The sequence below is a fragment of the Mustela nivalis genome (genome assembly GCF_964662115.1).
Source record: "Mustela nivalis genome assembly, chromosome: X".
In the NCBI taxonomy this organism is placed as follows: Eukaryota; Metazoa; Chordata; class Mammalia; order Carnivora; family Mustelidae; genus Mustela; species Mustela nivalis.
Window position 1 is genome coordinate 123,443,435 of NC_139040.1, and position 14,144 is coordinate 123,457,578.

General features: G+C 47.0%; 1 protein-coding gene across 2 annotated transcripts in view; it reads left to right on the forward strand.

Annotated features, from left to right (window-relative positions):
* Positions 1-1,072: 1,072 nt before the first annotated feature.
* Positions 1,073-14,144, forward strand: part of GPM6B (glycoprotein M6B) — a 151,047-nt gene continuing 137,975 nt past the window's right edge. For both annotated transcript variants that reach the window (XM_082717044.1, XM_082717047.1), the window contains exon 1: positions 1,073-1,463. In XM_082717044.1, the coding sequence (XP_082573170.1) occupies positions 1,460-1,463 (4 nt within the window). In that variant the 5' untranslated portion in view covers positions 1,073-1,459. The remainder of the gene's footprint in view (positions 1,464-14,144) is intronic.

The following is a 14,144-nucleotide window of genomic DNA, read 5'->3' on the forward strand; positions in this document are numbered from 1 at the left end:
TTGTGACTACTTTCCTGTAACCCCGGGACAAAAAGTTAAACCTATGAGCTCCCTGTTTTATTAATGTGTAAAGATTGGTTAGGACTAACTCTTCCCCTGGGATTGTGAAAATGAGCCAGTGATCCCCTTGGCACAAATCTCTCCCCCTTTATGTAAAAATAATTATTAGGTTTTCTAGAGCTCTGCCTTGATGAAATCTTCCCTAATACAATAACTTTCAATAGATGAGATGTTTGCTCCCTCCGCCCCTTCTCGATCCTAAAGGTTCTCTCTCTGGGATTAAATGTTGCTTAGGTGTTAACTACGGACTGTTACAGTTTACGTGACGCTCTGGTCAAGTAATACGATGTATCTTCAAAACGACGAAACACAACAGAAACTATGTGTGTTGGGGGCGGGGAATCTCGAGCTCACAAATGTCTCAAAAAGTATCAGCTGTGGACAAATGGCTAAGGGTCTCAGAGCTTTTCTAACACCTTTGGAGACAGGAAAATTATTCGCTAAGGCGACAGAGGGAATTGAAGCCCCGGCCACTGTAAAACCATTCATTCACTTCCAGGCTCCCATGCAAGGCCTGAGCGGTGGGAGAAGCGGGGACGGGGGCGAGTCTGCAGTCTCCCAGAGCCCGACAGGGGTGGCCTTCCAGGGACCAAGATGGCCGATTAAGGACGCCACTAAACCTCTCACCACCCCAGACTGGAGGGTGCCGCCCACATCACTGTTGCCCACAAGTAGCCTAAGTCAGTGCTGGCCACGTTGGATGCACACTGGAATCACCTGGAAAAACTGCAACCAGGTTTTCAAAGCTCCCCGGCTGGTTGGAATGTGCAAACAGGGCTGAGCCCCACAGAGTTCAGTAATCACCTGCAGCTCATACAGGATCCGGGACTACGGACCCGGCAAATGCCAATCACTGACCGTCCTGGGGTCGGTGCACGGGCCTCAGTTTCTTCATCTGCGCAATGGGTGAAGACTAGGATTGCAAAGCCCCTTGCAGCTGTTAAACAGTTCGTTTCTGGGACGCGGGTCCGCGCCCCCAGATCCGTCACTCCCCCCGCTCCGAATCCCACCCCCACCCCAGCTTCTCGCGTTCCCGCGCCGGCCCGCTTGGGGGGTCCCAGAGGAAGCCGCCAGCACTGCCGGCCACCCTGGCGCGCCCGCTGCCGGGTTCGGGCCCTCGCTGCGGGCGCACAAAGCCCCCGGCGCTGACGTCAGGGCCCCTCTCGGCGCGGCCGGCCCCCAGTGCAGGCGGAGCCGCGCGGCGCTCCCACCCCGGCCCCGGAGCCAGGAGCCAGGAGCCAGGAGCCAGCCACCAGCCGCCAGCCTAGCAGCGCAGCAGCCCGCCCGAGCCCGGCCCGCGCACGTGCCCGCCAGACCTGCAAACTTGTGCCACCGGCTCTGCCCGTCCCCGGGGAGCCCGCGCGCCCAGAGCCCGCGCCCCTCCCGCCAGTCTCCAGCCATGGGTAAGCGAGCGCGCTGGCCCCGCGCCACGACCACGGCCCCGGCCCCCGCCCCGCCCCACCCCACCCCCGCTCAGGTGGGGCTCCGGGGCCACCTCCGCGCCCGGAGGCCGGAGGTGGGAGGGGCGCGTCTCAGGTGTCGCGGACGCCCAGGTGCGCGTCCCTGCTCCGCGGCGGGGGCGTCCCGGTCCCCGCCGCTCCCCGCCGCCCCCCGCCGCCCCCCACCCCAGCAACCCCCGGCGTGCGGCTCGCGGAAGGGCGAGAGCCGGTCTCCCGGGAGGGGCTGCGGAGCGAGCAGACGGGGCGTCCCGGGCGGCTTTATTGAAGGCTGGGGAGAGAGGAGTCTCTTGCTCATTTCCCGGGACGCTCTCCCCGTGGCCCGAGCTCTCAGCTCCCGGTCCGGTCCTGTCCCACCCTGCCGGGGGCTTCCTGCCTTGCCCCCACCCCCCAACGAAACAAACGCCGGGCTCCCCAAGGCTGGGGTCTTCCGAGAGCCCTTTCTGGAGCCAGGACCCTTGAAACCAGGAGTGGGGGAGGGGAGAGGGACAGCGTGGGTCAGAGGGTCAGCCTCTTTTCTTTGTCCCCCGTTGCAACTATCAAAATGCGGACCCGTGCGCAGGTGGAGACGGTTTGCCAAGCGAATTCGAGTGCGGTTGGGGGGACCGACGAGCAACGGTGAAAGCCCAGTTCTGGAGACTGAAAAGCTCCAGCCTGGCCCGGGGCGAATGTTAGGCGGCCGCGGGATTCTTCCCGTCCCCTCCTAACACCCCGAAATGCTGCCGTCAGCAACACGTCGTTACACGGGGACCCCATCGGAATGGGAACTCGGGAATGCCGTGGCGAACAACCCAATTCCGCCGCACCCCTGGAAATGTCTGAGAGCGGTGATTGGGAGAGGGTTCTCTCCCTGCTTGTTAATCCTTCTCTGTGGCAGCCACGCTGCGGCCACAAAAGCCACAGACTGAGGAGCCACGCCGAAGCATGCCTAATGAGGAACGCCGTGGGTTTAACCATTGCGGGCTCGTGGTCAGGGCTTGGGAATCGCTGCCCGTCCCCCATCCCCACTCCTGGCCTCTTACCCAGTCTGCATCCCTTTGCTGTTGAGAGAGAGAGAGAAAGAGTGAGAGAGTGTGTGTGTGTGTGTGTGTGTGTGTGTAAGTAAGTAAGTAAGTGGGGGGGTGTGATTTTGTGCGTATTGTCATTTTGGTGAGGGACAGCATGGAGAGCTTATTATGTTGAATTTAAAGGGAAGAGCAAAGAATTGTATAGTTAATTTTTTTTTAAGATTTTATTTATTTATTTGACAGACACAGATCACAAGTAGGCAGAGAAGCAGGCAGAGAGAGAGGAGGAAGCAGGCTCCCTGCTGAGCAGAGAGCCCAACTCGTGGGGCTCGATCCCAGGACCCTGAGATCATGACCTGAGCCGAAGGCAGTGGCTTAACCCACTGAGCCACCCAGGTGCCCCTGTATAGTTAATTCTTTCTTAATTTACTAGATGATCAAAATATGAAAGGAAACAAGGCCCCTGAATCCGCAAAGAAAATTTCTTACCAGAAAGTTAGGGGAGAGCTAGGATAAAATCCTTCTAAAAGGGGCAGAATTGCATGACCTCATCACTCAATGCTCCCTTTTATTATCATTATTTTTTAAGATTTTATTTTTAAGTAATCTCTACACCCAAGGTGGGTCTGGAACTCACAACCCCGAGATCGAGTCGTCCCCCCCCCTCCACCAGCTGAGCTAGCCAGGCACCCCTCAAGGCTTCCCTCCACCCCCCACCCTGTTTTTAATGCTCCCTTTTAAGTGAGGTTCAGACACAAAAATCAGATGACTGCCACTGAGCATGGAATGATTTTGGCAATACTTGGCACAAAGATGTTGAAGTTCGAGGAGTATAATGCACAGGAAAGCATTAACTGGTTTTCCTCAAATAAAGTGATTTCTGGTTCATTAATGCTAGGCATTAGGATTTGTACCAGTTCAAAATGGAGCGTCGAGTTACCACACGGGCACCTTCTTGAGGATGGCTGTCACAGGACCTGGACCTCACTGGGGGCAGGCTTTAGTGTTTAAATAGGTGTGGAGGTGAGATGAGGAGTGTGCAGGTTCTCATGAAGCAAATACCCAACCAGAGGCCTGTTCTCAAGGAAGTACTTTGTGTCTGGGACAATTGTTGGTTCTACACTTCAGTTGCCAATTTATGTTAATTTGTGCATACCTTACTGGTTCTGGCAGTATCCTTGGTTTTAGTTTTTCATTTTTACATAAAAAAAAAAAAGTGCCCTTCATGCCAAAAGGAAACACTGATTTCCCTTGGCAGATTCTTCGTAAATACACCACAAGGCCACGAACTGGTTTTATTTTTCCAGATGTATTTAATTACCCAGCCAACGCTTATGAATGTTTTAATTGAAATGATTTAATGTTGGGAAAATTCTCACCATTGGTGCACTGAGTTGGGACTTTGGTTCTTATGCAAGTCACTTCCTTAACCTGGTGTTAGTTCACTTACTGGTAAAAAGGATGAGGTTTATGGAAATAAAGTCCCCTTTGGACTCAAATTTTAAGGTATTCAGCATCTTTAAGATGAAAAATTCCTGAGCAGGAGTGGTACATGCGCTTTGACCTTTCAGTGTCTCTGAAAACCCGTCTTGTTGAAGGAGTTGTGGGCTTTTTAGGGCCTTGTTGAGATATAATTGACAAACCACACAGTTTGCACATTCAAGTGTACAAAGTCTGTGATTTTGAGTGTGTTTCAAGTTGTGCCGCCACCACCACTAAGGGTGTCACCCCCTTAAAAGGAAGCCCTGTGCCTGTTGGAAGTTCCACCCCATCCTACCCCCCCATCCCTCCTCCCCAACCTCTGATCTACTTTCTGTGTCTAGGGATTTGCCTCTTCTGGACAGTTCTTGTAAATGCAACGAGCCAGTTGATGTTTGCAGTGTGTTTGACTACTCAGTAACTTTGGTGGTTTTTGCCCAATGGGAAACTGTTGATGTGTCATTTGTACGCAGTACGTGACCTAAGTGAACGGGGCAAGAGTTACTCTCCTGGCTGCAGGGTTCCGCACTTGGCCAGCGCACACCTGTGCACATGCGCACAGCCATTCCCAGTTTTACTTTGGTTTTCTCTGTTGGGAACTCCTGTTGCTTAACAGATTTTCTTTTTTTTTTTTTTTTTAAGTAATCTCTGGGCGCAAGTGGGGCTCAAACCCAGGACCCTGAGCTCAGGACTTCCATGCTCTAGGGACTGAGCCAGCCAGGCGCCCCCAGAACCCTTACTGTTACCTTATTCACAGCCCTGACGACCTTAGCAACTGCTCGGATTCAGTGTAATAACTTCCGATAGAGGCATCTGGGGAATATCGACCCTGCTCTGACACGGCTCACGTATCCAGAGAGAAACGCTGCTTCTGTTTCATTAGTTGTCGTTTTAAATGCAAATTCTATATGAAATGATCAGAGACAGCAAAATAACTCCTGGTTTTCATCCACTTTGTGGTTAAGGAAGTTCTTGTGAGGGTCGTGAATTTAAACAATCATTTCACAAAACAGCATCGCCAGCGACTGGTTCCGAGAGCAGTTTTTCACTTAACATGCAGACAAACCCTCTTTGATTTTGTTAAAAAAGCAGTTTGTCCTGCAGTGAGCCTGGAGGGGAGCGGGGATTCTGCAGGTCTAGCAAGTTCCCTGGGGGTGCTGCTGGTGCTGGTGCAGCAGGTCCCCAGGGTGGGGGAACTGAGGAAAAACAGGGCAGGTGGAGGCCACGTGTGGACCCCAGTAATCGCAGCAACGTGCTCTGTGGTCTTAGGTAAATCCTTTTCTCGCTTCTCGATCTCCCTTTACATCAGAATAAAAGGATGTGACGAAGTTATTTCTCTGGGCTCTTACAGATCTAAAGGGGTGTAATTTAGAAAAAAGAAAGGAGAGGGTAATGTTATGCTTGAAAAATAGGGAGAAAACAGCTCCCTAATTGTTTAAACACTATTTGTGTCCGTGAAGGCGGCGTCACAGGACTTACTGGAGCCGGGTTGAATGCTGGCACCGTGTCGTGGCCGCCAACAGGAATATTGGCCCCCCTCCAGGGAGCCTGGTGGAGCGAGCTGTGGTGCTTCCAGCTCTGGCTTCCTCTGCCCTCTTCTCCCTAGAGCTGGCGGCTCCAGGAACCTTCCCCTCCCCACGCCCGGGGGCCCCCATCACCTTCGGAGGCCAGACTCAGAAGGAAGCCCCCTGAGGAGCCAGACAGGCATACCTTAGGGTCTGGTTCTAGAAGTTTGCTCAGAAATCCAGACGCACTAAGGGTCTCCTGATGAACAGCTGCGCTGGAAGTATTTCCAGATTGTTCTAGTCTCCCTCCCTGTGATTGCAAAGATCTGACATTGAGCCCAACCTCAGGTCTTGGAGAGAGCTCCCTTGAAGTCCGGCAGCAAACTGAAATTTTAAACAACCCTCATAGCCCAGTAGCCCTGAGCTATGTCTGCGACCAACAGGAAATAATTAATTAGTATATTTTTTGCTCCAGCGAAAGCTGTGGCCTAAACCACTTGACCCCTGTGAGGATTTTAGAGCCGGTCCCCGGGTGAAGCGGTTAGATGGTTTATGGAAAATGCCGAAGCGGTGACTCACCTAAAGTGCCACACGTGTGCCTTAAACATTCTGTTTAACCTTAATTTGCCAGTATTTTGTCGCAGAGCTGAGGCCTTGGCTTTCCGTGTGAGCCCTGGTTGGGATTCCTTGAAGTCGCAGCCCGAATTCATTGGCTTCTGATTGTCAGTTTCAGATTCTTTCAGAGTACAATGAGCGCTTCGGGGCCTGGGGAGCCAGTCTCTGTGCCGAATTCTCTTCTGTCCTCTACCTCACTCCCCTTACACCTCTACAGTCGTCCTGTCCGTGGTTTTAGGCTGCCATTTTGGCAAGTGACTCAGTTGTAAGACTTGCCAAAGCAGTGAGCTTCGGTTCTGAAGAACTAAAAGCTCTTTTGCACACGTTTTATTAGTCCGTGTAGCATGGATTTAAATTTCATAATTTCAGTAACAAACACAGTGGACATCAATAGGTTGGGAAGCAAATACAAGTGACTCTTAGTTACGCAGTCCCGCTGGTGGCTGGTGTCCACCAGGTGTCCTACAGAATATAGATGTTTGTATATTCTATATAATAATTACATATATAATATAGAATATGTATCAATATATTCTATATATTATAGATGTACTACAGAATAGCCTTGAGGCTTTGAAGTCTGTGGACAGTGGTCAGTGTGGTTTATAAAAGGAGTAGAGGATAATAGAAGAATTGGGTGCGTCTGTGGGGTAAACGCTCTGTTAAGGTCATCTGTGTTATCAACGCTCAGATCACAAGGTATGTAAAATTATATCGATGTATTATAAAACTGTGATGAATCATACTAAATGAAAGAGGGCGAAGGACCTCAAGTACTGTTCTTTAATAACATGAGTACTTTCAGCACAGATTTTCACACAATAACGGAATTCAGAGCTTGAAGACGCTTCAGAAGTAATCTGATTGCCACAGGCAGACACAAAAACAATTTACAGAGCGGTTTGAATGTTGTGTCATTACTTTTTTTTTTTTTTTTTTTTTTTTTGCCTTCAGCTTCTTTTTCTTCTTCTTCTTCTTTCTTTTGGCGTCTTAAAATATTTTCCTGTCCTTGGTGAAAAGTACTTCCCTCTCGTGAGATTTCTGAAGTTTAGGGCAGCTTGGAGTGAAAACACCGTTGCAGGGAAATTCATCATTGTTGCCCGGAGGGAAAGGGGACTCCTCGGTCGGTCGGAGCGTTTTCAGTCTCCTCTGCAGTTGGGTTCAACGCGTGCCACTGCGATGCCCTGCGACTCTGGGGTCTTGAGTTCTAGTTCGAACCTCACCTTAGGTGTAGCGATAACTTAAAAAAATTAAAAAAAAAAAAAAATTAACCCCCCTAAACTGAATTCTGTCCTCAAAGCAGCACAGCCATCTCAGAGAGACCGATGACAAATGATAGTAGAAGTAGGTATAGCTCCTGTAGAATGGTTTTCTCTTTCTGAGGAACATGGGGTGTGTGTGTGGCTGGGGGGTTGGTGTTGGTATTTCAGAATGGGGTTCCCTGGTAAGACTGGAAGGTTGAGCAGGAGGACAGGGTGGCAGTGGCCAGGAGAAGCTGTCCTAGGCCCTGGGTACAGATATGCAGGAGCCGCAGTCCGGGGAGGCTGCTGGATTGGGGGTGGGGTGGGGGGGTTGGGGGTGGGCGTGGCCTGGGGGTGGGGGCGCTGAGACCTGCGGTGGGGCGGGGCCACAGGTAAGAGCAGCAAAGAACTTCGTGTCCCCCTCTTAGCTGGGGAGAATTACCAAGACATTTCAAGCGGGGAAGGGACGGGTGGAACTGCCAATCGGAGATGAAGTCTAGGAGTTGTGAGAAGGGTGAGATCTTGTAGCTTCTCTGAAGCTTCTGGTGGAGACTCGGATTTGAGGTGTTTTGAGAAGAGCGGAAGGGCTTAGGGTGCCGTGGAACAGAGGAAGGAGCAGGCAAGAGTTACAGGTGGAATCCTGAAGAAACTGGCTTGGCCCCAGCAGAGAATGGGGGTGGGGAACAGTAGGAAATAAGACAGGGGCCAGACGCGTTTTAATTACAACTGGGCCCGTAGACGGGGATCTTGCAAAAATGTTTCTTAATATTGTGTATGGCCTCCTCCCTTTCGAAGGATAAAGTAGAGAAGGAGAGAAGTGCGAGCCTTTCTGGGATGAGAAGGGTGGGCATTGAAACAGAACCGGTCTTGACTACTTGTGTATTTGATAAGTGATCTTAAAAGTGGCGCTTTTCTTCCTTAAATATTTGAAACAGTTCGCCAGTGAAGTGATCTGGGTCTGGAGTTTTCTTTGTGGAAATGTTTAAAGTTCTATGCCCCCCCACCTGCTCCCGGAGATAGTCCTACTCAGATGTACTCTTTCCCTTTGTTTGATTCTGCCAGGTTGTGTTTTTAAGGACTTTGATTTTGTCTAAGTTATCAAGTTTATGGACATAAAGTTTTCCTAATATTCTTGTATAAACTGTTGAATGATGTCCTCCTCAGTTTCTGTAGTGATAGTCCCCTACTTCTTCCTCATGATGTAGGCAATTTGTATTCTCTTGTTCTCAATCAATCTTGGGGATTTATTTTAAAATTTATCTCGATAGGTTGATGCTTACATCTGATTATTCCATCTGCTGGATGAACTGATCACTTAATAAAAAAGGAGTAATTAGAAGATAGAATTTTAATGTCTAGGAATAAAAACTGCTTATTACTTTGTTAGAAAACAAAATCTGCCAAAGGAAAATGTATTTAAACCTGATCTTTTGAATTTTATCCTTCATGGCTGTGTATAACGCAGTATATTTGAACTCGCTGTGACAAGATGTATGGTAGAGGATGTTGAGTTAGACTTACTGCTTAGTATTTGGTTGCCTGTTTATTTGTTTTCTATAGGACTGTTAAATTCTATTTTCTTCTCGGACTGCTGGAGACAGATACTGAAATAAAAGAAGGCTCCTTTCCTTTCTTTCTTTTTTTTAAATTAAATATTTTATTTTTAAGTAATCTCTAGAACTAGTGTGGGGCTCGAACTCACCACCCCGACGTCAGGAGTCATGTGCTCTACCCACAGAGCCAGCCAGACACCCCTCCTTCTCCCTCGATCGTAGCCTCCACGTGATTGGCATTTTGGGTTGGACCATTCTTTGTCATGAGGGGCTGGTCTGTGCATTGTAGGATATTTACTAGCATCCCTGGTTACTTTGTGCTAGCAACACTCTCCTAGTCGTGACAACCAGAAATGTCTCCAGACGGGGCGAAATAACAATCCTCGAGGGGCAAAACCCTCCCAAGTCAAGAACCCCGGCTGTGGAATAAGAGGGACTGAAAACCTTTGGTGCTTCCCCCGGTATTCTAAAATCTCACAGGAGCATCACTGAGGACTTAGTTGAGCACATTTGCTGAACAGGAAGCCCTCTGGTTTGTAAAAGGGCGTTTGTCTTCCAAAAGGGATGCTTGATTTTTCTAGCTGAAGGAAGTTGCCTTTTTTTTTTTTTTTTAAACCTTTTTTCCAAGATCATCAGAGAATCGAGATAGAATGGGGGCCCTTGCAGACCAGCCCGTTCACTCTTTCTTTGGAGTAAAATGGTAACTAAACAATCTGATTAATGAGACCAAACCCCCCTGGGAATGGAGAGTGTCCTGCGTTCCTTTGTAACCTGTTCTGCTGTTCAGCGCACGTACCTCTGAAAGGTCGGAAATCTATATGAAATTGGCCTTGCTTACTAAAATCACTTACATCATCTTTTGTGCTCTTCATTAGGTAGAAAGACATCAAGGATCTAGTCCCATTTTTTTAATATCCGTAATTACCTTGATGGCTTTTCCATATTTAGAATTTATCTCCTTAGCTGTAATCAAATCTACCCAGATTAAGCCTTTAAGGCAACCTTCCGGCACGTTCCGTTCTGTCCTGTCCTGTCCTTAGGGCCCGTAGTTCTGACTTCATTACATTTTTCCATGTGTTCGAGAGATGCAGGCATTGTAACAGAAAAGACTGATTCCCCCCTTGTTGCTCACAGAAATTCTTTCCCACAGCCGTATATTTCCCTGCAGCCCCCTCTGTGCCCCACTCTGTCCATGTCCCCCCCCCCCCGCGCCCCCGCCCCCAGCCCCGCCCAAGACCTTAACTTGGTCTGTTCAGAGAGGTTTGAGCCATTTGGAAACTAGTTCTGGTGTAAAAAGCACAAGAACGTTGGAAGTGCCGGTTAGAAGGAGCCTAGGAAACTGGCTGTTCTATATGTGTATCGGGTCCCTCTGTTAGGTTTAAGAATGTGATGTTTCACAACTCCCCGAAAAGAATGTTTAAACGGAGGGTTTTAAAATGGCAGCTTGAATTCAGGCATCTGTTCTTCACACAAGGAGCAAAGAATGGAGATGCAATTAGCAAAGAAATTCAGACCCTGAAGATAACTTTATTTGATGCAGCACTTTATTTTATATTTTCCATTTAGTTCTCTCATGTGGCATATTCTGACAGTTTCCATGGTAAGTGAAACAGAATTCAGAACATTAAAGAGATGAATTTCCATTTCATGAATTATTACCGTTTCGCAAAGCCAGTGTCCTGGATTACCAAAAACGGGTCTGAGCTCTATTACATAAATGCTCTCGTCACAAATACTTTTAGGTGTTTTGTAAGAGGCATGGGTATTATAAAAATCATTTAAAAATTTGCTACTGAAGTAAAATATATACATTGAAAGTGGACAAACCGTAAGCAGACAGCTTGGTAAGTTTTTACCAAATTAACCAGTATGTAGAGTAAGAAGTGAAACATTACCAGCGCTGCAGAAATTCCCCACAAGCTCCCTTGGAGGCACCCAACCAAGGGTAACCACTCCTAATTTCTGCCAACATAGTTTTGCCTGTTTTTCTACTTTATATAAATGGAACCACACAGGATAAACCCTTAGGTCTGGCAGCTTTTGATCACCATTAGTAACATTTTAAAACTTGGTGATGTTTTCTGTCTGAAAAATAGAACTGCTTCTACCACTGTGGTTAAAAGCACTTACTAGGGGCGCCTGGGTGGCTCAGTGGGTTAAAGCCTCTGCCTTCGGCTCAGGCATGGTCCTGGGGTCCTGGAATCGAGCCCCGCATCGGGCTCTCCACTCAGCAAGGAGCCTGCCTCCACATCTCTCTATGCCTGCCTCTCTGCCTACTTGTGATCGCTGTCTGTCAAATAAATAAATAAAAAATCTTAAAGAAAAAAAAAATCTTAAAAAAAAAAAGGCACTTACAAAATGCCTTGATACATAAAGGTGTTCTAGGGAGTCCATAAACCACTGGTTCCTACCCTCTGTTTTCAGTGGAAAACATTGACACAGCAGGTGTGAGAAGGGCTTTGAGAATAATTGATGAGCAGTGAGACAAGTACAGGAAAAACATACACGTGGTTGAAGAGATTACAGAGATAAGGTAGCCCAGCCCCATTATCCCCCTGGGAAATGGAAAGTACACGATGGCGAGGTTGTAAATAAAGGGGTGTTTGTAGACTAGCGTATTTTTTTCAGGATCTGATCGATACAGCTACTTTATGGCTTCGAGCTGTAAGGATGTAACAGATGTTGAGACCCCTTCCCAGTCAGTTACTGAAAGAAGATGGTGTTTTAAGAATTTTCTGAATTAGGGGCGCCTGGGTAGTATAGTCGGTTGGCATTGGATTCCTGGTTTTGGCTCAGGTCATGATCTCAGGATCGTAAGATCGAGCCCCGTGTCGGGCTCTGCGTCAGGCTCTGCACTCAGTGTCGAGTCTGCTTAAGATTCTCTCTCCTTCTCCCCGTCTCACTCACACTCTCACTCTCTCTCCATAAAAAATCTTTTAAGAATAAATTGTCTAAATTAATAGTAGCTAGTAAACTGTGGCTGGCTGTTCCCAGCACAATGCTGGGAACAAGAGGCCTGGGATGACTTCTGGTTTTCATCCTGACAAGTTTTAGAAATAGATATAGAAGTGTTTTTGCTTGAATGAACTTCTAGTGTTGTTTGGACCTAAACGAGTCATCATCTGCCTTCATTCAGTGAGGAGCTTTGTCCTCTTTTTGACCGCAGTAATGATGTCGTCGTCAGAAGGAATGCTTTGTCGTCACGTGGAGCGAAGTGTCTTCGCTGATCCCCGAGTAGTGGTGTCTGTCACACTGACGCCAACCGTGTGCGAACGTGTGTTTCTCTGTACCATCACCAGTGTTTGGTATCGTCAACAGTGTTATTTTTCCAAAAATCTGAGAGGTAGGAAGCGGTATTTTGTTGTTTTTTATGTTGGAGTTCCTTAGAGAGGTTGAAACTTTTTGGTAGGTTATTGGCTATTTGAGTTTTCTCTTTCTATTTATATCCTTGTTTTTTCTTTTCTTTTTTTTTTTCTTTTTTTTTTAGTAGGCTCCATGCCCAACATGAGGCTTGAACTCACAACCCTGAGATCAAGAGTTGTGTGTTCTCCTGACCCAGCCAGCCAGACGCCCCTATGTCCTTGTTTTTTCTTCTCTTTATTTATTTATTTATTTTTAAAGATTCTATTTATTTGAGAGAGAGAAAGAGAGAGCATGCACGTGTGCCCAAGCAGTGGGGAGAGGGAGAAGCAGGCTCCGTGGCTAGCAGGGAACCTGATGTGGGACTTCATCCCAAGACTTTGGGATCATGACCCGAGTCGAAGGCAGATGCTTAACTAACTGAGCCACCCAGGTGCCCCAACCTTGTTTTTTCTTACTGGTCTATAGTGATTTTTTCTTTCTTTCTTTCTTTCTTTTTTTTTTTTTAAGATTTATTTATTTATTTATTTATTTAACAGAGAGAGAGAGAGAGAGAGAGATCACAAGTAGGCAGAGAGGCAGGCAGAGAGAGGGGGAAGCAGGCTTCCCACGGAGCAGAGCCCCGTGTGGGGCTTGATCCCAGGACCCTGAGATCATGACCTGAGCCGAAGGCAGAGGCATTAACCCAGTGAACCACCCAGGCACCCCTATAGTGATTCTTTATACATTCTGGATATATTAGTCCTTGGTTAAATGTGTCCTCCACGTCCTCTTCCTCTCTGTGGTTTATCTTTTAACTTCAAGGAATGTATCTTTTGTTGTACTTAGTTTTTTGTTGTTATAATAAACCCTAACAGATCTTTTATTCTTTTATGATTTGTGCTCTTTATTTTTGCCTTATTTTAAAATTTTTCCTAAAAAAAGGAGGGGTGGTGCAGCCTGGGTGTCTCAGGGTCCTGGAATCCAGCCCCCACACTGGGCTCTCTGCTCAGCAGGGAGCTTGCTTCTCCTCCTCCTGTCTCCCTCTCTGCCTACTTGTGCTGTCAAATAAATAAGTAAAATCTTTAAAAAAAAAAAAAAATTGTCTTTATCTCCAAGGCCATGAAGATGTTCTTCTGTTCTTCTATCTTTTCTTGTAAAGTTTTTTTTTTAAAGTATGCTTTTCATTTTTCAGTCTTTATTCTGTTGGGATTTTAGTTTTTTGGTTTAAGTATGCAATAGAAATCTATTCTTATTTTATATTTTCTGTGCAGAAACCACCGTGTAATTAATGGTTCATCCTTTCCCCACTGATTTTTATATAATGCCTTCTCTTGTGTTTTAAATTTCCCTACTGATAGTGTGTGTACATCTCTGGACTCTATTCTGTTTCTTGGCTCTGTGTTTGCCATCTGTGTGCTCAGAGTACACTGTCCTGATTGTTGTAGATGTATAATAAGCCTGGGTATCTCCTAGGAGGATTTTTCTTCTCTTGCTGTTCTTTAAAAGTACCCGAGGTAGTCCTTTTTTTTTTTTTTTCTTCTTCTTGGTGTACTTTTGGAATCTGCTTTTCATGTTCCGCAAACATCCCCATTAGGATCTGGTGGGCTTAGGAGGAATTTACAGGATAATTTCCATGCTAGTCTGTGTATTTACCATGTCGAATCTTCCATTAGTATACGGGATGTGGCTCTTCATACAGTTAGATCTCCTTTATATTCCCCAATAATGTTTTCATGCATCTTTAAAAAAAAAAAAATCTGTTCTTTAATAGATCCCTTCTAGTTTTTGTGGCTTTTTTTGAAAGGGAAACAGTAAATCACTTGGTGTCAAATCTAATTCCATGGGGTAATACGGTTCCTTTCCACAGACCTGTGGCTTCTGGAAG